Raw genomic sequence first — 24,222 nt, 5'->3', positions numbered from 1 at the left:
AGTGACCATTACATCCCACACTAGTGGTTCACGTGGGGGGGGGAGGTGGAGGGGGGTCTCTGGACGTGTCCATGAGGCTGTGACTGGAACATCGATCAAATGGGCAAGACTGGACAGACCTTCATCTCACTGTCTTACAGCAAAGAAATCTGGCCCTTTGGCCACTGCGGCCACACACTGGTCACTGTGGTCACTGATCTCTGGATCCAGGCTGTTTCTGCAGAGGCGAGGGTTTGAATCCCACCACTGCCCAGTGTGTGTGGGTCAGCCACACCACTCTGGTCACTGCAGAGACTGAGCCTGGATCCAGAGACCCGATGCAGGACCCCCGACACAGACGGCCCGACCACCGGCTACGGGAGTCAAGATCGTCCCGTCAATGGAAGGTTCAAGGCCCCAGACCGCGGGAGACCAAAGAAGGGAAGAGTTTGAACTTTGTGTTCTGTAGCTTTTTATTGGTATGAGTGTCTGGTAAATGAAATTCCTCGTGTTGCAAACATACTTTTTTTGCAACACGAGCCACCCCATGTTTGAATCGTGAGTAAATACACAGTGCTGGAGGAACTTGGTGGGTTTGACAACCTCTGGACAGATTGTAGCGGCACCAAAGGTGGTGAATAAAGGTGAGACGTCAGGCCGGTTCAAAGAGTCGTTTATTCAGTGGTTACACATTAGGTTGGTGCGCTAACTATATTATGTTGCTGCTGTAGCTGAGTAAGGTTGTTCTCTCGGGCTCAGCTACCTGTTGACTCCTCAAGGTCTCGAGGTGAGATGATCTTAAGTACCAGGACACTCCCTCTAGCCCATGATGTCATGTGCCCACCCTCGTATCTCCTGACGAGGGTTCGAGCCTGAGTGGCCCGTATTTAAGATGATGCCACAGGACCCCCCCCCCCCCAGAACCAGAGGAAGGAATATCATGTGGGTCGGGGACACCCCGGGCGTGAGTCGGGACGGAGAGCTCCACGGGCGCAGTGATGCTCTGCGTGGGCCATCCCGAGGCAGAAACCGCCAGACGGAAGAGAAACACTCGCATCTCCTCGACCAGCGAAGGGAGAGTGTCCTGTGAAACACGGCCCCCAGCTACGATGAGGGGGGAAAAACTAAATAAAATAAACAAACCAATTCCTGAACCGGGCGTGGAAAGGCAGTGAACACGGCATGAACCGTAACAAGACAAATTACAGTGCAATCAGTGTCCAGTGTTTCTAGTTTCTAGCAAAGATTATAGAGGAGCTCCTCTATACTGGGCAGTGGTTTTTAAAACCATCAGTGAAGTCCTTGTGATGACTGTGAGACTTTGCCCGCTTGTATTAGGTGTAGCAGATAAAACCGTGGGTTTAAACACAACCCAGTCTGATATCATTACATTTACATCACTTTTGGCCCATAGGAGAATCTTGCTGGTCTGTAAATCTTCCACTCCTCCATCTGCTGCTGCTTGGCTGGAAGACGTGATGGGTTTTTAAGGCTATAAAAGATCAAATTCACATTGAGGGGGTTTGTGAAAAAGCTTTACACCTCTCAGCTAGGGCGAGCCGAAACTACAGAAAGCAGAAACCATGAGGCAGGATCTGAAAAAGGTTGAAATATGAAGGAGGGGTTTGAGAGACTGGGTCTCCTAACAAGGTCTCTGCACTCAGGCATCATGGGCTAGACACGGAATGAGGCTTCTTCTCTCACTAACGTGGTCAGAACAGAGTGAGGTTCCCTCAGTGTAGAGAGAGTCCCATCACACACTTATCCCAGGGTCAGATACAGAGACATGTAATGTTGTCCATAGCCAGCACCATCTCCAGGGAGATCCCATTATCCCACCCACAGGTCGACAACACTCACTCATTTCTCAGTACATTTAGGAGTTCCTTTTCTAGATCCTAATCCTACACCTTTCTCACATTCACCCAGAATGGATCACCTCAAACCTCTGTCTCCCCAACTGTTCTCACACTTTGTTTCCTTGTCCATAACTCCACCAATATTTGTGTCAGACACTAATACTACATTTAATCATAGAGAGGTCAAATGGATTGGGTCTGTATACTTTGGGATTCACCAGAACAAGGGGTGATCATATTGAAACACATAAAAGACACCAAAGACAATGATTGGGTCCAAGTTGAAATGTTTTCATCAGTGGAAGAGTTTCCAACAAGGGGTTTCGACCCAATGGAGGGATCATTTAAAAATGAGGTGCAGTGATTTCCTGGAATCCTTTGTCCCAGAACGTTGTGAAACCGTGTGAAATCAGTAATATGTGGATGTGGATATTTTCAGGAAGATCGGGTGATTGGAGGATATGGGGAACTAGCTTGGAAGAACTATCTGTGAGACCTCCACAGATCAGCCACGATCATATTGAATGGTGAAGCAAACAAGACTCCAGTGGCCCCACCACTTTTTGTGCTATTTGAGTATTTAACAGCCATGATCTGATAGAAACTTGGTACACATGACAATAAACTAAACGGAGTCCACGCCGACCAGCGATCCCCGCACACTAACACTATCCCACACACACTAGGGACAATTTATATTTACACCAAGCCAATGAATCTACAAACCTGCACGTCTTTGGAGTGTGGGAGGAAACTGAAGATCATATGAAGAAAGACTGGATAGACTCGGCTTGTACTCGCTAGAATTTAGAAGATTGAGGGGGGATCTTATAGAAACTTACAAAATTCTTAAGGGGTTGGACAGGCTCGATGCAGGAAGATTGTTCCCGATGTTGGGGAAGTCCAGGACAAGGGGTCACAGTTTAAAGATAAAGGGGAAATCTTTTAGGACTGAGATGAGAAAAACATTTTTTCACACACAGAGAGTGGTGAATCTGTGGAATTCTCTGCCACAGAGAGTAGTTGAGGCCAGTTCATTGGCTATATTTAAGAGGGAGTTAGATGTGGCCCTTGTGGCTAAAGGGATCAGGGGGTATGGAGAGAAGGCAGGTACAGGATACTGAGTTGGATGATCAGCCATGATCATATTGAATGGCGGTGCAGGCTCGAAGGGCCGAATGGCCTCTACTCCTGTACCTATTGTCTATCTTTCTATGATCTTTGGGAACTCAATGCAGAGCAGGGGGGTGGGGGAATGGTAGGTCATCGATCTGTTCTTGGACCAGATCAGGGTGGCCAGTCTTGGGTCAGGACAGTGGCAGCATGCGTGCCCTGCAATTGCACCTCCCCCACCCCCTCCGGAGTTTGTGCCAGAGCCTGGATGTCCCTGAGTTGCAGTTTCACACGGGAAACTCAGTTCTATCTGTTATGGAGATATCAGGAACACTTGGTTTGGTTTTGAGTCGTACTTTGGTTTAGACTGGCACTGCCTCTGCATTGTCCAGACACATTCCCCAATAATACATTGTCATGCCAAGTTATTGTGTTCAATTCATCGGTTGGCCGCATGTTGAGAGGTTCAGTGAAAGAATTTGTGGAAGTGCAGTCTTTTACAAATGTGTAAACGAGGCCCAGTAAAGTGAGAACAGGTTGGACTGTCACTGTGAATGACTCGATTGTAATCATGTATTGTAGGCTGGTGGGCACGCAACACAAGCTTTTCACTGTATCTTGTTTACGTGACGGTAAACTGAACGAAACACTTACCAAATGGTGGGCGTTGTTAGAGATGTATGTCCTGCACTTCATCTTCCAGACTCTCCAACTCTTCCTTCAGCACTGCAACACAGTTGAGCATTGTCAGATACCTTCCCTCATTCCAGCTCCGTTCAAATCTCCTATCTGTGGTTCCTCGAAAGGGGCATCGTAGGTAGGGGCATCGCAAGGTCAAGAAAGCTTTTGGTACATTGGCCTTCATCAGCCAGTGTCGAGTACAGGAGTTGAGATATTATGTTACTGTTCTACAAGATCACATTTGGAGAATTGTGTTCAGTTTATGTTAATATAGAAACAGTGCAATGAAGATACATCTGGAAAGTTGCCAGGACTCTAGGGCCTGAGTGATAGGAAGAGGCTGGGCAGGCTGGAACTTTATAAGGGGGGTGGGGTGTCGAATGGGCTAGTGGAGGATGGAGTTAAAGGGAAAGGGTTTCTTAAATGTGTGAGCGTAGAGACAGAGGGGTGTAAAATGAGGGTAGAAGCAATAGGTAGCAAGGTGAAAAGTAAAAGTGGCAGGTCGGAAAATCTAGGGCAATAATCAAAAAGGGCCACTTTTCAACAAAATTGTATAAGGGGTAAGAGTGTTGTAAAAACAAGCCTGAAGGCTTTGTGTCTCAATGCAAGGAGCATTCGTAATAAGGTGGATGAGTTGAATGTGCAGATAGCTATTAATGACTATGATATAGTTGGGATCACGGAGACATGGCTCCAGGGTGACCAAGGCTGGGAGCTGAACATCCAGGGATATTCAATATTCAGGAGGGATAGAGAGAAAGGAAAAGGAGGTGGGGTAGCGTTGCTGGTTAGAGAGGAGATTAATGCACTGGAAAGGAAGGACATTAGTTTGCAGGATGTGGAATCGGTATGGGTAGAGCTGCGAAACACTAAGGGGCAGAAAACGCTGGTGGGTGTTGTGTACAGGCCACCTAACAGTAGTAGTGAAGTTGGAGATGGTATCAAACAGGAAATTAGAAATGCGTGCGACAAAGGCAAAACCGTTATAATGGGTGACTTCAATCTACATATAGATTGGGTGAATCAAATTGGCAGGGGTGCTGAGGAAGAGGATTTTTGGAATGTATGCGGGATAGTTATCTAAATCAACATGTAGAGGAACCAACGAGAGAGCAGGCTATTTTAGACTGGGTATTGAGTAATGAGGAAGGGTTAGTTAGCAGTCTTGTTGTTCGTGCCCCCTTGGGCAAGAGTGACCATAATATGGTTGAGTTCTTCATTAGGATGGAGAGTGACATTGTTAATTCAGAAACAATGGTTCTGAACTTAAAGAAAGGTAACTTTGAGGGTATGAGACGTGAATTGGCCAAGATTGACTGGCAATTAATTCTAAAAGGGTTGACGGTGGATTGCAATGGAAGACATTTAAAGACTGCATGGATGAACTACAAAAATTGTTCATCCCAGTTTGGCAAAAGAATAAATCAGGGAAGGTAGTGCATCCGTGGATAACAAGGGAAATCAGGGATAGTATCAAAGCGAAGGATGATGCGTACAAATTAGCCAGAAAAAGCAGCATACCGGAGGACTGGGAGAAATTCAGAGACCAGCAGAGGAGGACAAAGGGCTTAATTAGGAAAGGAAAAATAGATTATGAAAGAAAACTGGCAGGGAACATAAAAACTGACTGCAAAAGTTTTTATAGATATGTGAAAAGAAAGAGATTAGTTAAAACAAATGTAGGTCCCTTGCAGTCAGAAACGGGTGAGTTGATCATGGGGAACAAGGATATGGCGGACCAATTGAATAACTACTTTGGTTCCGTCTTCACTAAGGAAGACATAAATAATCTGCTGGAAATAGCAGGGGACCGCGGGTCAAAGGAGTTGGAGGAATTGAGTGAAATCCAGGTTAGCCGGTGAAGTGGTGTTGGGTAAATTAAATGGATTAAAGGCCGATAAATCCCCAGGCCAGATAGGCTGCATCCCAGAGTACTTAAGGAAGTAGCTCCAGAAATAGTGGATGCATTAGTAATAATCTTTCAAAACTCTTTAGATTCTGGAGTAGTTCCTGAGGATTGGCGGGTAGCAAACGTAACCCCACTTTTTAAGAAGGGAGGGAGAGAGAAAACGGGGAATTACAGACCAATTAGTCTAACATCGGTAGTGGGGAAACTGCTAGAGTCAGTTATTAAAGATGGGATAGCAGCACATTTGGAAAGTGGTGAAATCATTGGACAAAGTCAGCATGGATTTACAAAAGGTAAATCATGTCTGACGAATCTTATAGAATTTTTCGAGGATGTAACTAGTAGCGTGGATATGGGAGAACCAGTGGATGTGGTGTATCTGGACTTCCAGAAGGCTTTCGACAAGGTCCCACATAAGAGATTAGTTTACAAACTTAAAGCACACGGCATTGGGGGTTCAGTATTGATGTGGATAGAGAACTGGCTGGCAAACAGGAAGCAAAGAGTAGGAGTAAACGGGTCCTTTTCACAATGGCAGGCAGTGACTAGTGGGGTACCGCAAGGCTCAGTGCTGGGACCCCAGCTATTTACAATATATATTAATGATCTGGATGAGGGAATTGAAGGTAATAGCTCCAAGTTTGCGGATGACACTAAGCTGGGGGGCAGTGTTAGCTGTGAGGAGGATGCTAGGAGACTGCAAGGTGACTTGGATAGGCTGGGTGAGTGGGCAAATGTTTGGCAGATGCAGTATAATGTGGATAAATGTGAGGTTATCCATTTTGGTGGCAAAAACGGGAAAGCAGACTATTATCTAAATGGTGGCCGACTAGGAAAAGGGGAGATGCAGCGAGACCTGGGTGTCATGGTACACCAGTCATTGAAAGTGGGCATGCAGGTGCAGCAGGCAGTGAAGAAAGCGAATGGTATGTTAGCTTTCATAGCAAAGGATTTGAGTATAGGAGCAGGGAGGTTCTACTGCAGTTGTACAGGGTCTTGGTGAGACCACACCTGGAGTATTGCGTACAGTTTTGGTCTCCAAATCTTAGGAAGGACATTATTGCCATAGAGGGAGTGCAGAGAAGGTTCACCAGACTGATTCCTGGGATGTCAGGACTGTCTTATGAAGAAAGACTGGATAGACTTGGTTTATACTCTCTAGAATTTAGGAGATTGAGAGGGGATCTTATAGAAACTTACAAAATTCTTAAGGGGTTGGACAGGCTAGATGCAGGAAGATTGCTCCCGATGTTGGGGAAGTCCAGGACAAGGGGTCACAGCTTAAGGATAAGGGGGAAATCCTTTAAAACCGAGATGAGAAGAACTTTTTTCACACAGAGAGTGGTGAATCTCTGGAACTCCCTGCCACAGAGGGTAGTCGAGGCCAGTTCATTGGCTATATTTAAGAGGGAGTTAGATGTGGCCCTTGTGGCTAAGGGGATCAGAGGGTATGGAGAGAAGGCAGGTACGGGATACTGAGTTGGATGATCAGCCATGATCATATTGAATGGCGGTGCAGGCTCGAAGGGCCGAATGGCCTACTCCTGCACCTAATTTCTATGTTTCTATGTTTATTCCTCTCAGCCCAGGAATTTGAGGGCTAATTTTATAGAGATGCACAAGATGTTGAGGGGAATAGATCGGGTAAATATACAGAGTCTTTTACCCAGAGTATGGAAATCAAGAATCAGAGGATGTGTAAGCAAGAACTGCAGATGCTGGTTAAAATCGAAGGTAGACACAAAATGCTGGAGTAACTCAGCGGGTGAGGCAGCATCTCTGGAGAGAAGGAATGGTCAAGACCCTTCTTCAGAATGATGTGGGTGGAGACAGTAGGATTGGTGGCAGAAATGGGGAGGGGATGGAGAGAGAAAGCAAGAGTTATCTGAAGTTAGAGAAGTCACCTTTCATACCGCTGGGGATGTAAACTACCCAAGTGAAATATGAGATGCTGATCAGAGGGACCTTGGTTTAAGTTGAGGGGGAAAAGATTTAATAGGAACCAGAGGGGCAGTTCCTTCCTCAATATCTTCCGTATGATAGGGTCACCAAAGCTGAATACAATACTCTGTGTGGCCTCACCAATATCTTGTACACCTGTAAAATGACCTCCCAACTTATATTCTCAATACTCTGACTGAAGAAGCTTTCTTGACCACCCTATATGCTTGTGATATCTTTGCTCCCTCCTTAGTTTGACCATGTATATATTGTTAGAAGAAACCATCTTGGATGCTCCAATTCTAGATGGAATTCTGCTCCATCTAAGCCCATAGCACTGAGCATGTACTAGTCATTTAGAAACATAGAAAATAGGTGCAGGAGTAGGCCATTCGGCCCTTCAAACCAGCACCGCCATTCAATGTGACCATGGCTGATCATCCAGAATCAGTACCCCATATCCCTTGGAGCTAAATCTAACTCTCAAATCCATCCAGTGAATTGGCCTCCGTTGTCTTCTGTGGCAGAGAATCCCACAGATTCACAACTCTCTGGGTGAAAAAGTATTTCATCATTTTGCATCTTTCCATAACATATCCACTGGCTGTTGGAGTTATTTTATTGATTTCAGACCAGACCTTCCACACCTGCAGTTTTCGTGTAGAGGTCGGTCTCCGTGTTCCACAGGTGCATACAGGCCACTCACCTGTACACACAGGACACTCACCTGTACACACTCACCTGTACACACAGACCTGTACACACACACCTGTACACACACACCTGTACACACACACACCTGTACACACACACCTGTACTCACACCTGTACACACACCTGTACACACACACCTGTACTCACACATGTACACACACACACCTGTACACACACACCTGTACACACACACCTGTACACACACACCTGTACACACACACCTGTACACACTCACCTGTACACACACACCAGTACACACACACCTGTACACACAGGACACTCACCTGTACACACAGGACACACACCTGTGCACACATGACACTCACCTGTACATATGGAGTCAGGAGCTGCGTGTGTGATGGGGAAACTGAACGACCGCTTCAGGGTGTGAGCTGGACTGTCAAAGCTAATACTCTTGGTACGTTTACGACACTCCATCACCAGCAGGGTCTTGCACTGTTTGTGGCAGCTGATCCCACAGGCTGTGAACACAAGAACAACATGGCCATGAGTACTCAGCTGGCCAGAATCCCAGGGCTAACAGTGGGGCAATGAGAGGCAGGAGCTGTTTACCCGGGGATGTCAGGTTAGAGCCAGTTTAAAGGATGGACAGAGAGTGAACTCTTAGAAACATAGAAACAGAAAAATAGATGCAGGAGGAGGCCATTCGGCCCTTCGAGCCAGCACCGTCATTCAATATGATCATGGCTGATCATTTAAAATCAGTACCCCGTTCCTGCTTTCTCCCCCATATCCCTTGATTCCTTTAGGCCTGAGAGCTACTAAATCTCTTCTCAATGTCGGGGGGGACAGAGTCCGGGATCGGGGAGGGGGGGTGAGAATCAGGGTCTGTAGGGGGAGACGTTAGTTATCCAATGGGAATCAAGAACTGTGAGAGATGGGGAAGAGAGATCCCACCATTACCTCACTGAGGGAAGGGCATGTAGACAGACACAGAATGCTGGAGTAACTCAGCTGGACAGACAGGCAGCGTCTCTGGAGAGAAGGAATGGGTGACGTTTCGGGTCGAGACCCTTCTTCAGACTGTAGAGTGGGAGAGCAGGGGGAATGACAGAGGGGAGCAGCTTGAGAGGATGTGGTTGGAGAGAGCCCGCCCCTCACTCACCTTTACACTTGTAGCCTTGTTTGTACAAGCCCCAGATCTGTGGGAGGAGAGGAGAGCAGAGCGGTCAGTGTGAAGTGAGGCCACATGGTGGTCAATGGTGGGCTCCACACAGCAGGTCCAGGGCCATGGCATGGTGGTGGCTCTGGTGGTAATGGCAGCTCTCCCCAAGAGCCAGCCCCCCACCCCCACACCCACACCTACCCCCACCCACCCCCACACCCACACCTACCCCCACCCACACCCACACCCACGCCCACGCCTACCCCCACCCACACCCACACCCACGCCCACACCCACACCTACCCCCACACCCACACCCACGCCCACACCCACACCCACACCTACCCCCACCCACACCTACCCCCACCCCCACACCTACCCCCACCCACACCTACCCCCCCCACCCCCCCCCCCACCACCCTACCCCACCCCACACCTACCCCCCCCACACCTCCCCCCACACCTACCCCCACCCCACCCGCACCCCCACCCACGCACCCACTCCGCCCCACCCCCCCCCCCCCCACACCCTACCCCCCCCCCACCCCCAGCTACCCCACCCACCTCCCTCCCCCCACCCCCGCCCACCCGCACCTCCCCCCCTACCCCCCTACCCCCACACCCACCCCACCCCACACCAACCAACCCCCCCCCCCCACCCCACACCCACTCCCACTCACCTACCCCCGCCCCTGCACCACACCCACTCCCACACCCACCCTACCCCCACCCACACCCCACCCCCACCTCCCCCCACCCACACATACCCCCCACCCTACCCCCCCCCCACCCACTCCCCCACACCCCCTCCCACACCCCCACCCACACCTACCCCACATCCCCACACCTACCCACCCCAACCCTCCACCTACCATACCTCCCTCCCTCACAACCCACGCCCCACCCCTACACCCCCGCTCCCCCCCACAGCCTACCCCACACCTACCCCCACACCCACCCCCACCCCCACACCCTCAACCCCCCGCCCCCACCCCCCACCAGCCACTCGCCCCCCATCACGTACAAAGTTCTTGCAGTGGTCACAGAAGGTTGGCTTCATGTAAGTGGTCTCCAGGAAGTTGTGAATGAATCCCATCTTGCAGTTGAGGAGTGAGTTTGCCTGCTTGAAGTAGACCAGCATCTCATCTCTGCTGATCTGACCATCGCTGGCGGCCAGAGAGACGAGGGTCAGTGAAGCTCATTAGACAACACAGTCAGTGTTCCATCAACTGCCCCCCAATCGGGTGGAGGTGGGGGGGGTGGGGGGGGCGGTTGGGGAGGGGATCGAGGGTCGGGGGCGGTTGGGGAGGGGTGGGAGAGGGGGTCGAGGGTTGGGGGCGGTTGGGGAGGGGATCGAAGGTCGGGGGCGGTTGGGGAGGGGGTCGAGGGTTGGGGCGGGTGGGGAGGGGGTCGAGGGTCGGGGGCGGTTGGGGAGGGGATCGAAGGTTGGGGCGGGTGGGGAGGGGGTCGAGGGTCGGGGGCGGGTGGGGAGGGGGTCGAGGGTCGGGGGCGGTTGGGGAGGGGGTCTGGGGTGGTTGGGGAGGGGGTGTGGAGGGGGCGGTTGGGGTGGGGGTCGAGGGTCGAGTGTCGGGGGCGGGTGGGGAGGGGGTCGAGGGTTGGGGCGGGTGGGGAGGGGGTCGAGGGTCGGGGCGGGTGGGGAGCGGGAGGTGAGAGGTCAGTGGGGGGGTTGGGACTCACTTGTTCTCATCCAGGACACTGAACCTGTCCAGGTAGGGGAAGTTGGAGGAGATAATGTTAAACTCTTTCTGGGAGATGTAGCCATCGTGGTCGACATCAAAGTTCCTGAAGACGGACTGGACGACGAGGTCAACAACGTCAAACAATGCGGAATTAACCAAACACATCCTCCGTCTGAAACTTCCCCTCATTGTGGAGGCATAATGTTAGCCCGTCTCTCATCCAGCTTTCTCCTACCACCCACCCCACCCCCCCACACACACACACCCCCACACACACACCCCATCCCCACACACACACACACACACACACACACACCCCACACACACACACCCATCCCACACCCCATCCCACACACACACACACACACACACACACACACACCCCATCCCCACACACACACACCCCCACACACACACACACACACACCCCATCCCCACACACACACACACACACACACACAACCCCGTCCCCACACACACACACAATCCCGTCCCCACACACACACACACACACACACACAACCCCGTCCCCACACACACACACACACACACCACACCACACCCCATCCCCACACACCACCACACACCACACACACACCACACACACACCACACACCATCCCCCACACACACCCACCACCCCCACCCCTCCCCCCACCCCCGCCCCCCCCCCCCCCCCCCCCCCCCCCCCCCTCCCCCCCCCCCACCCCCCCCACCCCCTCCCCCCCCCCACACCCCCACACCCCCCCCCCCCCCCCCACCACCACCCACCCCCCCCCCCCACCCCCCCCACCCCCCCCACCCCCCCCCCCCCCCCCCCCCCCACCCCCACCCCCCCCCACCCCCCCCCCCCCTCTTTCTTGTTTCCAGACCCGGCTCTGCTGCGCTGCTGCTTTGGACATTTGCTCACCTCAACCATCTTGTGGATGTGTTTTGTTAATTAACTCAGGATCTGTTTTTGGTTTGACAGCAGTTGCCCACTCATCCATCACCGACAGCTTGACTGGGGCAGGACTGGACGGCTGGGACAGAGAGAGACGTGTCGTCAATCACTGGAACCCCGGGACCACAGTCAACGTCACCCTGCAACCCGCCCTCTCCTCGTGCCCCCCCCCCCACGTGCCCCCCCCCCACCGTGCCCCCCCCCAACATGGGCCCCCCCCCCAACATGTGCCCCCCCCCAACATGGGCCCCCCCCCCAACATGTGCCCCCCCCCAACATGTGCCCCCCCCCCAACATGGGCCCCCCCCCCCAACATGTGCCCCCCCAACATGGGGCCCCCCCAACATGTGCCCCCCCCCTCGTGCCCCCCAACATGTTCCCCCCCCCTCCATGTGGCCCCCCCTCCCTTATGCCCCCCCCACGTGCCCCACCCCACGATTACTGGGGTGAATCAGATATGTGGGGTTGGGGTTAGTTCAGGCAGGTTAGGGTTGGGGTTAGTTCAGGCAGGTTAGGGTTGGGGTTAGTTCAGGCAGGTCAGGGTTGGGGTTAGTTCAGGCAGGTTAGGGTTGGGGTTAGTTCAGGCAGGTTAGGGTTGGGGAACTCACTGTGGACTTGGAGGTGCGAGGTTCTCTCAACAGCGAAAGCTTGTAGATCTCGTCATCTGTGTGATATTGATCAAGTGAGACCTGCAGAGACAGTGCAGCCCCCATCAGACCAAAGGTTCAGCAGGTGTAACAACACAATCGTCAGTGTTGACCAATCGCTGGTGGCCACTGCAACCCCTTGCTCCAGGTTAGACTACACATAGGTGATGGGGAATTACCAGCGGGGGTGGGTGGGGGGTGAGACAAACAGTGTCTTATGTCCTGTGGGTGGAGGAACAAGACAAACATTCTTTCCTGCTCAACCTCTTGAATGCTTCAGGAAAAGACACACTGTATTTTTGTGCAGATTCATTGGATATTTCCTCTCCATTCCCATTCAGTTGCCTGGACCCCAAGCTCTGGAATTCACTCCCAACACCCTCCCTTCATCTTCCAGCCTGTCTCCCATCTGACCAAACATACCATCCCGACCATGGGGAAGGGGTGGCTTTATGCCAGCTCTCCTGTGTTAAGCTTCATGTAGATGGTTCTGGTGGGAGACAGGATGTCCACTCACCGTCAGCAGGTTGACCAGGTCTTTGTTGGGCTCAATGGGTGGAGGAGTGGCCTGGACTTGACCCAGTTCATTCAGGATGGAGTAGAGCTGTTGCATCTTGACCACGTTGAGCTGCCCCTCCTCCACCCAGTCGGGGAGCGCCAGGTGAACGGCCAGCAGGTCCTTCAGGTGTACACCGAGGATGGGGAACTTGAAACCAGACCCTTCAGCAAAACGCTTCCGGTAATTCCTGTAATTGCTACAGGTGGTGACCAACTCAGTCAGCTCATCTGAAATCTGGGAACGAGACACAAACGGGTCACTAACACTGGAGAGATGACACTAACGAGGGTGGGATTGTAGAGAGCAAAGATGGTCGTCAAATATGGTTCACAGCAGTATCTTGATGGGTTAGTGGAGTTTAATACAGATAAGTGTGAGATGATGTGAAGACCTTCATCGTGAACAACAGGGCTATGGGGAGTGTTGTAGGGCAAAGGGAACTCAGAACAACAGGCAGCCAACCATGTCATCTCTGGGTGCCCGCTCTACCACCCACCCAATGGGTCAGGGTCTGGCAGACATTGACGCCAACATAGACAACAACCTCACGGCTTGAGATCTAACTATTGCTTTGGTTTATGTTTCATTCACAAGAAGAAGAAGAAAGTGGATTCACAGGTAGATAGGGTGGTCAACAAACATTTGGCATTTTGGCCTTCATCTGTAAAGTGTAAAGATGTACAGTTGTACAAGATTTGGTCGATTTGGAGAATTATGTTCAGTTTAGTTGTCTTGCTTTAGGGAAGATGCTGTTAAGCTGGAAAGGGTCCAGATTTACAAGGTTATTGCCAGGAGCTAGGGAAAGGCTGCAGGGCTGCAGGGGAAGGTTGGGGCTTCCTTTATTCCTTGGAGAGCAGGAGGATGAGGGGTGATGTTACAGATGTGTATAAGATCATGAGGTGAATAGATCACAGAGTAGGGGAATCAAGAACCAGAGCACATAGGATGAAAGTGAGAGGGGAAAGATTGAAGAACCTGAGAGGCACCTTTATTACATAGAGGATGGTGGGTGTATGGAACGAGCTGCCAGAGCAAGTACGACCACAACGTTTAAACTAGTGTACTGTAGATATGACAGGTTAGTCGGTGTAGGTGAGTTGGGCTGAGGGACATATTTCTGTGCAACTCTATGACATGTCCCTGAAGACCATGTGGGTGGTGGATCCCTCCATCCCTCCATCCATCCCTCCATCACTCCATCCCTCCATCCCTCCATCCATCCCTCCATCCCTCCATCCCTCCATCCCTCCCTCCATCCCTCCCTCCATCCATCCCTCCATCCATCCATCCATCCCTCCATCCATCCCTCCATCCCTCCCTCCATCCCTCCCTCCATCCCTCCATCCATCCCTCCATCCATCCATCCCTCCATCCCTCCATCCATCCATCCCTCCATCCATCCATCCCTCCATCCCTCCATCCATCCCTCCATCCATCCCTCCATCCCTCCATCCATCCCTCCATCCATCCCTCCCTCCATCCCTCCATCCATCCATCCCTCCATCCATCCATCCCTCCATCCCTCCATCCATCCATCCCTCCATCCATCCCTCCATCCCTCCATCCATCCCTCCATCCATCCCTCCATCCATCCATCCCTCCATCCCTCCATCCCTCCATCCATCCATCCATCCCTCCATCCCTCCATCCATCCATCCCTCCATCCATCCATCCCTCCATCCATCCCTCCATCCCTCCATCCATCCCTCCATCCCTCCATCCATCCCTCCATCCCTCCATCCATCCCTCCCTCCATCCCTCCATCCCTCCCTCCCTCCATCCATCCCTCCATCCATCCATCCATCCCTCTCACCTTCAAGACATCAGCGCTGATGTAGTGATACGTCTCCTTCAGACGTAAGATCGCACTGTGACTCAGTCCACCAATGACTGCCATCAATGTGTTGTAATTCTGCAGTTGCAGGAGTCTCTGTGAGGAGGAGAGGAGAAAAACTGACACTTTCCAACATGCGTTCTCAAAACATTTCAGTTACGTGCTTTATTGTTGGTGCTTTAAATTACTATTTTAAACACAGCGAGATTAAAACATGATCTCCCTTTTCCAAATTCACGAACCCTCCAATGAATGATTCTGACCAGAATCTGACCACCCCAGGAGGCTCCGCAGTGGATAGACTGAGATGGGACTGGCAGACTACACTGTGGACAGCTCGATTGTCATAGAATGATACAGTGTGGAAACAGGCCCTTCAGCCCAACTTGCCCATGCTGGCCAACATGCCCCAGTCTTAGACCCATAGAGTGACACAGTGTGGAAACAGGCCCTTCAGCCCAACTTGCCCAACATGCCCCAGTCTTAGACCCATAGAGTGACACAGTGTGGAAACAGGCCCTTCAGCCCAACTTGCCCATGCTGGCCAACATGTCTCAGTCTTAGACCCACAGAGTGATACAGTGTGGAAACAGGCCCTTCGGCCTAACTTGCCCACACCGGCCAACATGTCCCACCTACACTAGTCCCACCTGTACCATATCCCTCCAAACCTGTCCTATCCATGTACCTGTCTAACTGTTTCTTAATATATATTATTTTCTTCAACGAGTTAGCATTCAATAGCGGCTTTTCACTCGGTACATGTGACGGAACCAAACGCTGAGCTGTGCCGCACTTCACCAGGTCCCTGAAGCCGTCAGTGACCAACGGAACATCCCAGTAACTCCCACCGAGCAGCAGCCTGTAAGCATCACCTCTGGGTCACGACCCCTTCCCCACACACACACCCCTGGATCAACCCCCCCCCCCCCCCCACACACACACACCCCTGGATCACCCCTCCCCCATCCTCTCCCATCCACAACCCCACCTCCCCTCATCCCTCTTCCAACCTCGCCACCCTATGTGAACCCCCCACCCCTCCCTCTCCCCCCCCCCAGGGCTCACCCTGAACTTCTAGTTGAAGGCTCCATCATTTCACCCCATTCCATGTCCCACCCCCACCCTTCTCCCCCCCCCCCCAACCCCCGCACATCCTTGTCCCCACCCCTCCCCCCCCCCCATTCCTTCACCCCCACATCCCCACCCCTCACCCCACCCTATCCCCCACATCACCTCCCCCCCCCCCCCCCCCACCCACCTGGGCCATGTGCACGAACTTGGTGATAACCTCCGCCCTCTGCTGGGGTGTGTGTAGGCTGAGCACCATCATCTGTACCCACTGTGAGATGCTGTTGAAGAGGCTGATGAACCGTTCCAGGATGGGGTTGTCCTTGGTGCAGCCGTGTTTGGCAAAGCTGTGGTAATCGCGGAACTGTGGAGGGAACGCAGAGAGTCAGTGACAACGTGGACATTGAGAACCAGACGTTACCTTCACCCACTTGACCAGCCTGAAGCAACCTTCACTTGTGAAGTCTCAACTTGTGGGAGCTGTGAATTCACAGGACAAGGGTCTTCCAAAGACAACAGGCTCTTCGGCCCAACTTGCCCATACTGGCCAACATGTCCCAGCTACACTAGTCCCACCTAGTCATAGAGTCATCGAGTGATACAATGTAGAAACAGGCCCTTCGGCCCAACTTGCCCATACTGGCCAACATGTCCCAGCTACACTAGTCCCACCTGCCTTGCACCTGGTCCATATCCCTCCAAACCTGTCCTATCCATGTACCAGTCCAACTGCTTCTTAAACGTTGGGATAGTCCCAGCCTCAACCACCTCCTTTGGCAGCTTGTTCCATACACCCTCCACCCTCTGCTCTTATTCCCCCACAATGCCACCAAGACTGGTGAAAGGGTGGGTGGAATCGTTCTCCAGACACACAACACTTGAATTCTGCGTTTACATTTGGGAAGAGGCAAGTATTCACCCCAAGGTGAGCCCTGAGCTTCAGACCAGAGCCCTCATCCTCCTGCGCTCCAAGGAATAGAGTCCCAGCCTGGCCCCAACCTCTCCCTGCAACAAGCACCTTCCATTGACTCTACGATCTATATCAAACCCTGAGGCACACCACTAGTCACAGGCTTACGGTTAGAAAAGCAACCTTCCACCCTCTGCTTCCTTCCATAAAACCAATTTGCCATCCAGTCAGCTATCTCACCTTGGATCCCATGCGATTTAAACTTCCAGAGCAGCCGACCACACAGAACCTTGTGAAATGCGTTGCAGACATCTATGTACACAACATCTACAACTCTGCCTCCATCAACTGTTTTGGATGCAGTCTCCCACATACAAAACCAGGCTGACTATTCCTCAGCAGCCCTTGTCTATCTAAATGCACAAACTGTTTATCCCTCAGAATACTCTCTGGAGCAAAGGCTTTTCACTGTACATGACAATACTAAAGTAAAAGACTGATAATTGATCCTGTCTTTGTTTTTTATCCCCCCTCAGTTGTAGTGTTGTTGTCCCTCAAGTAGTTGTGACATACAATGGGATTTGAGTGCAGGACAGGGCTGGGCAGGGCAGGGCAGGGCAGGGCAGGGCAGGGCAGGGCAGGACAGGGCAGGGCAGGGCAGGGCTGGGCTGGGCAGGGTTGGACAGGGCAGGGTTGGGCAGGACAGGGCAGGGCAGGGCAGGGCAGGGCAGGGTTGGGCAGGGTAGGGCAGGACAGGGCAGGACAGGGCAGGGTTGGGCAGGGCAGGGCAGGGCAGGGCAGGGTTGGGCTGGGCTGGGCAGGGCAGGGGTGGGTTGGGCAGGGCAGGGCAGGGCAGGGTTGGGCAGGGTTGGGCAGGGCAGGGCTGGGCTGGGCTGGGGTGAGCAGGGCAGGGCAGGGCAGGGCAGGGCAGGGCAGGGCAGGGCAGGGCTGGGCTGGGACAGGCAGGGCAGGGCAGGGCAGGGCAGGGCAGGACAGGGCAGGGCAGGGCAGGGCAGGGCAGGGCAGGGCAGGGCAGGGCAGGGCAGGGCAGGGCAGGGCAGGGCTGGGCAGGGCAGGGCAGGGCAGGGCAGGGCAGGGCTGCGCTGGGCTGGGGTGGGCAGGGCAGGGCAGGGCAGGGCAGGGCAGGGTAGGGCAGGGCAGGGCAGGGCAGGGCAGGGCAGGGCTGGGCTGGGACAGGCAGGGCAGGGCAGGGCAGGATTCTCTCCAGCTGGCAAGTCTCTCCACAATCAGCAAGTACATTTGTACAGAGAGCCTGTCATGCTGCAGGAAGTTTGACAAACCATGTAGCCACAGTAAGTGGCAATGTGCCCTTGACCTGATACTGCTACATCTGCTTTTGGAACAACAACAGGAAACGCTGTTTGTGAACGGGAAGAGAGAGAGATAGAGAGAGAGAGAGAGAGAGAGAGAGAGATAGAGAGAGAGAGAGAGGAAGAGAGGGAGAGAGAGGGAAGGAGAGAGGGAGAGAGAGAGAGAGGGGGGGGATGGGGGAGGGGTGAGGGTGGGGGGGAGAGGGTTGAGGGTGGGGGAGAGGGTGAGGGTGGGGGGCAGGGAATGAGGGTGGGGGAGGGGTTGGGATGAGGGGGATGGGTGAGGGGTGAGGGTGGGTTGGGGGGTGGGGGTTGGGGACAAGGATGAGGGTGGGTGTGGGGGGGTGGGGAGGGGGATGGGTGAGGGGTGAGGGTAGGGTGGGGGTGGGACATGGAATGGGGTGAAATGATGCAGCCTACAACTCCAACTCCAGGGTGAGCCCTGGGACTGAGCTGAGGGTGACTCGTGTCTGAGCCCCTGAGTCACTTTGTGACATCATTGATCAGATGAGAGGAAGTTGTTTGTTTGTCACATTGAGCTGAGGCTTAGACTAAACTCCAAACCAAGGACATTGGTTCAAGTCCCAGTGCAGGCGTGGGGATATAAGGTTACATTGACTGACCTGCCTTATGTTTGTGGACCTGCCTGTTGTCCACCAAACCTGATGGCTAGCGGTGTTGACCATGTCTAGTGTGGACGGGTTGAGGGACAGGGAGACAAAGAGAGATTCTCACCAGGATACGACAGAACGACTTGTACTCCAGATAAGTCAAATGTTCAGCCAACTCCAAGGGTCCCAGATGGTCAAAGAAGAGGGACATTTTCCTCTTCTTCTGTGTCACATGGTTGCGTTGCGTCACCTGCCTCTTCCACTCGAAGGACGGCCTGCAACGGAGCAACAAGAAAAGGCATGAAGCAGACAGTGGTGGTAACTCTGGACCTCCACACTGGGGACCTCCACCCTGGGGACCTCCGCACCGGGGACCTCCGCACCGGGGACCTCCACACTGGGGACCTCCACCCTGGGGACCTCCACCCTGGGAACCTCCACACCGGGGACCTCCACACCGGGGACCTCCACACCGGGGACCTCCACACCGGGGACCTCCACACCGGGGACCTCCACACCGGGGACCTCCACACCGGGGACCTCCACACTGGGGACCTCCACACTGCGGGACCACCACACTGCGGGACCACCACACTGGGGACCTCCACACTGCGGGACCTCCACACCTGTGAGATGTCCCCCCCCCCCCCCCCCCACACACGTACACCTGTGAGATGTCCACCAGTTGGCTGTGTCTCCGATGACCTTCACGACTGGCCGTGTCCTGCAGCTCCTTCACCTGCTCGGCCAATCCCACGTCCAGGTTAAACTCTGCCGGGAACTCCGAGATCCAGAAACTGCCGGCATGGGGGGGGGGGGGGGGGGGGAGAGGGGGCAGCGAGGGGGGGAGAGAGGGGGGGGAGAGAGGGGGCAGCGAGGGGGGGGAGATAGAGGGGGGGAGATAGAGGGGGGGAGAGAACATTATGACAATTGGACAGTTGATGCGGACAGAACAATGGACACTAACTCCCTCCCTCCAGACCCGCTGAGACCGGTCCATCTACCGCTGGTCAACGGAGGCCTTGGGGCAACAAGCGGTCCCTGCACCAGGTCTAGCCGTTGTCCACGTCTGACCCATGGCAGAGCTGGGGGAGGGGGTCGGCTACAAACACGGACCCCCCCCCCCCCCCCCGACAGTCCCAATACCAGGGGCGATGGGGCCTGAACCCCCTCAGGAGGATGTTGACCCCGTCCGGCCCCAGTGGGGGGGGGGTGTGTTGACCCTGTCCGGCCCCAGTGGGGGTGGGTGTTGACCCCGTCCGGCCCCAGTGGGGGGGGGGGGTGTTGACCCTGTCCGGACCCAGTGGGGGGGGGGGGGTGTTGGTGGATCGCAGGCCGGGTGTGTCGTGTTCACTGCCCCTCACTCCCTGGTCTACACGAGGGGCGGACAATCACAAAGGCAACGCCGCCCGCTGGACAGTAGACGCCAGACACCAGACACCAGACGCCAGACACCAGACACCAGACACCAGACACCAGACACCAGACAATAGTCACTAGACACCAGACACCAGACACCAGACACCAGACACTAGACACCGGACACCAGACACCAGACACCAGACACCAGACACCAGACACCAGACACCAGACACCAGACACCGGACACCAGACACCAGACACCAGACACCAGACACCAGACACCAGACAATAGTCACTAGACACCAGACACCAGACACCAGACACCAGACACCAGACGCTGGACGTTAGACAACAGACACCGGCCCTGCCAAACCTTACCTGACCAGTTGGCAGATTTTCAGCTGAAGAACCTTTGAGTCGGAGCTGCAGGCGAGACGATACGTGCGGCAGTCAAGGAGTCAATCTGGTCTCTGACCTCTGACACATTCCTGCGGCGGGGGGACGGGGGAGGGGCAGGGAGCAGGGGGCAGTGGGGCAGTGGGCAGGGGGCAGTGGGCAGGGGTCACTGGTCAGTGGGCAGGGGTCAGCGGGGAGTGGGCAGTGGGCAGGGGTCACTGGTCAGTGGGCAGGGGTCACTGGTCAGTGGGGCAGGGGGGCAGTGGGCAGTGGGCAGTGGGCAGGGGTCAGTGGGCAGGGGGTAGGGGGCAGGGGGCAGTGGGCAGGGGGCAGGGGGCAGTGGGCAGTGGGGCAGGGGGCAGGGGGCAGGGGGCAGAGGGCAGTGGGCAGGGGGCAGGGGGCAGTGGGCAGGGGGCAGGGGGCAGTGGGCAGTGGGCAGGGGGCAGGGGGCAGTGGGCAGTGGGCAGTGGGCAGTGGGCAGTGGGCAGGGGGCAGGGGGCAGTGGGCAGGGGGCAGTGGGCAGGGGGCAGTGGGCAGTGGGCAGGGGGCAGTGGGCAGGGGGCAGGGGGCAGTGGGCAGTGGGCAGGGGGCAGGGGGCAGTGGGGAGTGGGCAGGGGGCAGTGGGCAGGGGGCAGTGGGCAGGGGGCAGTGGGCAGTGGGCAGGGGGCAGGGGGCAGTGGGCAGGGGGCAGGGGGCAGTGGGCAGGGGGCAGTGGGCAGGGGGCAGTGGGCAGGGGGCAGTGGACAGGGGGCGTGGGGCCAGACCGTGGGGGGGGGGGGGGTTAGGGGGGGGAAGGACCGGCCAGACCGTGGACAGTTGTTCACTGTTCCTCAGGACAGGTGACAATAATCTAAACTAAACGTGGAAAGTTGTGACTTATCGATCCTGATGTATCGATTGGTTGAAGCATCCGCTCGACACACACTCGGGACAATTTACAGAAGCCAATTAACTTCCAACCCCGCACGTCTTTGGAGTGTGGGAGAAAACCGGAGCGCCCAGAGAAAACCCACGCAGGTAACGGGGAGAACGTGCAAACTCCGCACAGACAGCACCCGTAGTCAGGATGGAACCCGGGTCCCTGGGTCTGTGAGGCAGCAGCTCTACCCGCTGCACCACCGTGACGCCAGGACTTCGGCTGCTTTCCCCGTAATAATCTATCGGGAGTCGGTGACTCCCCTCCACTGAGGCTCATTCTCAGATTGATGCAGCACTGATGGTCCAGGCCCTGCCCCAAGCGGTTTGCTGATGTCAGTCTCTGCACCGCATCATTTAGCAGCAAAGCTGGTTTAGCAACGCTGACACCATCACAGTTATTATTGCAGTAACTGAGGAACATATCCGACACAGAATGGGAATCTGTGGGCAGTCGCTGGTAGACGGAGAGTGCAAGAGCTACAACAGTGTGAGACAGAGAGAGATTGTGTGTGTATATGTATGTGTGTGTGTGTGTGTGTGTGTGTGTGTGTGTGTGTCAGTATGTGTGTGAGTGTCTGTGTGTGTGTGTGTGTGTGTATATGTGTGTGTGTGTGTATATGTGTGTGTATGTGTGTGTCAGTGTGTGTGTGTGTGTGTATGTGTGTGTCAGTGTGTGTGTATATGTGTGTGTGTGTGTATATGTGTGTGTATGTGTGTGTCAGTGTGTGTGTGTGTGTATATGTGTGTGTGTGTGTGTGTGTGTGTGTGTCAGTGTGTGTGTGAGTGTCTGTGTGTGTGTGTGTGTGAGTGTGTTCTCCACAGATGCTGCCTGACTCACTGAGTTCACAAGGTCATTGGTCATAAGTGATAAAAGTAGAATTAGGCCATTCAGCCCATCAAGTCTACTCCGCCATTCAATCATGGCTGATCTATCTCTCCCTCCTAACCCCATTCTCCTGCCTTCTCCCCATAACCCCTGACACCTGTACTAATCAAGAATCTATCTATCTCTGCCTTAAATATATCCACTGACTTGTGGCCTCCACCGCCGTCTGTGGCAAAGAATCCCACAGATTCACCACCCTCTGACTGAAGAAATTCCTCCTCATCTCCTTCCTAAAGGAACGTCCTTTAATTCTGAGGCTGTGCCCTCTGGTCCTAGACTCTCCCACTAGTGGAAACATCCTCTCCACATCCACTCTATCCAGGCCTTTCATTATTCTATACGTTTCAATGAGGTGCCCCCTCATCCTTCTCAACTCCAGTGAGTACAGGCCCAACGCTCATCATATGTTAACCCACTCATTGCTGGGATCATTCTCGTCCAGAGCCAGCACATCCTTCCTCAGATACGGGCCCAGAATTGTTGACAATATTTCTCCAGTACTGTGCCCTAATCTGGTTTCTCCCACATGTCTGACTCGTTACTTTCTATTCAGCTCAGGGTCAAACACGGACAACAAAACCAACCCGTGAACAAGGTCACAGGGCAGGTCAGAGGTCAGGGGGCAACTGGGAAAGGATATAAGGAGAGAAGTTTCCCCACCAGCTCTGCAGACGGAAGATACCATTGATGCATCAACAGGAACATGTGGGGCAAGGTGGAGTCCTGCAGGTTCCCCTCGTCATCTAGACAGAGAGAGGGAGAGAGAGGGAGTGGAGAGACAGAGAGAGAGAGGGGGGGAGAGAGGGGGGGAGAGAGAGGGAGAGGGGGAGAGAGAGAGAGAGGGGGACAGAGAGGGGGGGACAGAGAGAGAGAGAGGGAGTGAGGGAGGGAGGGAGAGAGTGGGAGAGAGACAGAGGGGGACAGAGAGAGAGACAGAGACAGAGAGAGGGAGACAGAGACAGGGACAGAGAGAGAGAGTGAGTGAGGGAGGGAGGGAGAGAGAGAGTGAGAGAGAGACAGAGGGGGACAGAGAGAGGGAGACAGAGAGACAGAGAGAGCAGAAGGGGATTTGGGGAAGTGGAGTAGGAGGGGCTGGGTGAGGGGTGAAGGGTGAGGGGTGAGGGGGGGGGTTCCCCAAAGTTGGACACTGCTTTGTTCTCCAAATGTTCTGCTCACCAAACTCACTGATGCAGCCGTTGATCACCTGATCGATGGGGGCCGATCTGACCGTCTGCAGGATGTCTGTCCGCGTCCCTTTCCCAGACATCCCGCCGTCTATCCCAGAGGTCACGTAGGCTGGGACCGGGGTCAAAGTTCCCAACTTCAGGTCACAAATGTCCTGCAAAATAGTTTATTTAATTCCAGCAAAAGATGACGGGTCCTTGTGGCAGTTTGTTCCATGAACTCACTATTCTGTGTGTGTGTGAAAACCTCACCTCTCAGATCATCTTTAAATGTCTCCCCTCTCACCTTAAACCCACGGCCTCTAGTTTTAGAAAGCCCCCCGCTCCTCCTGCTGCACCATTCATAGCAAAAGGATTTGAGTATAGGAGCAGGGAGGTTCTACTGCAGTTGTACAGGGTCTTGGTGAGACCACACCTGGAGTATTGCGTACAGTTTTGGTCTCCTAATCTGAGGAAAGACATTCTTGCCATAGAGGGAGTACAGAGAAGGTTCACCAGACTGATTCCTGGGATGGCAGGACTTTCATATGAAGAAAGACTGGATAGACT

General features: G+C 54.0%; 1 protein-coding gene across 1 annotated transcript in view; it reads right to left on the bottom strand.

Moving 5' to 3' along the window:
• Window positions 1-924: 924 nt before the first annotated feature.
• LOC116968391 (RAS guanyl-releasing protein 2-like) overlaps window positions 925-24,222 on the bottom strand; it is a 37,811-nt gene continuing 14,513 nt past the window's right edge. Inside the window, 17 exon segments of the mRNA XM_033015173.1 lie at window positions 925-1,471; window positions 3,606-3,677; window positions 8,523-8,678; window positions 9,323-9,359; window positions 10,347-10,488; window positions 11,021-11,136; window positions 11,932-11,958; window positions 11,960-12,043; window positions 12,573-12,653; window positions 13,129-13,404; window positions 14,984-15,100; window positions 16,266-16,439; window positions 19,052-19,202; window positions 19,593-19,724; window positions 20,668-20,730; window positions 23,130-23,232; window positions 23,666-23,828. Coding sequence (XP_032871064.1) covers window positions 3,622-3,677; window positions 8,523-8,678; window positions 9,323-9,359; window positions 10,347-10,488; window positions 11,021-11,136; window positions 11,932-11,958; window positions 11,960-12,043; window positions 12,573-12,653; window positions 13,129-13,404; window positions 14,984-15,100; window positions 16,266-16,439; window positions 19,052-19,202; window positions 19,593-19,724; window positions 20,668-20,730; window positions 23,130-23,232; window positions 23,666-23,756 — 1,806 coding nt within the window. The 5' untranslated portion in view covers window positions 23,757-23,828 and the 3' untranslated portion in view covers window positions 925-1,471; window positions 3,606-3,621.

The sequence above is a fragment of the Amblyraja radiata genome, chromosome 45 (assembly GCF_010909765.2).
Source record: "Amblyraja radiata isolate CabotCenter1 chromosome 45, sAmbRad1.1.pri, whole genome shotgun sequence".
In the NCBI taxonomy this organism is placed as follows: Eukaryota; Metazoa; Chordata; class Chondrichthyes; order Rajiformes; family Rajidae; genus Amblyraja; species Amblyraja radiata.
The sequence above is the reverse complement of the archived record's forward strand: the minus strand, read 5'-3'. Positions and strand labels throughout refer to the sequence as shown.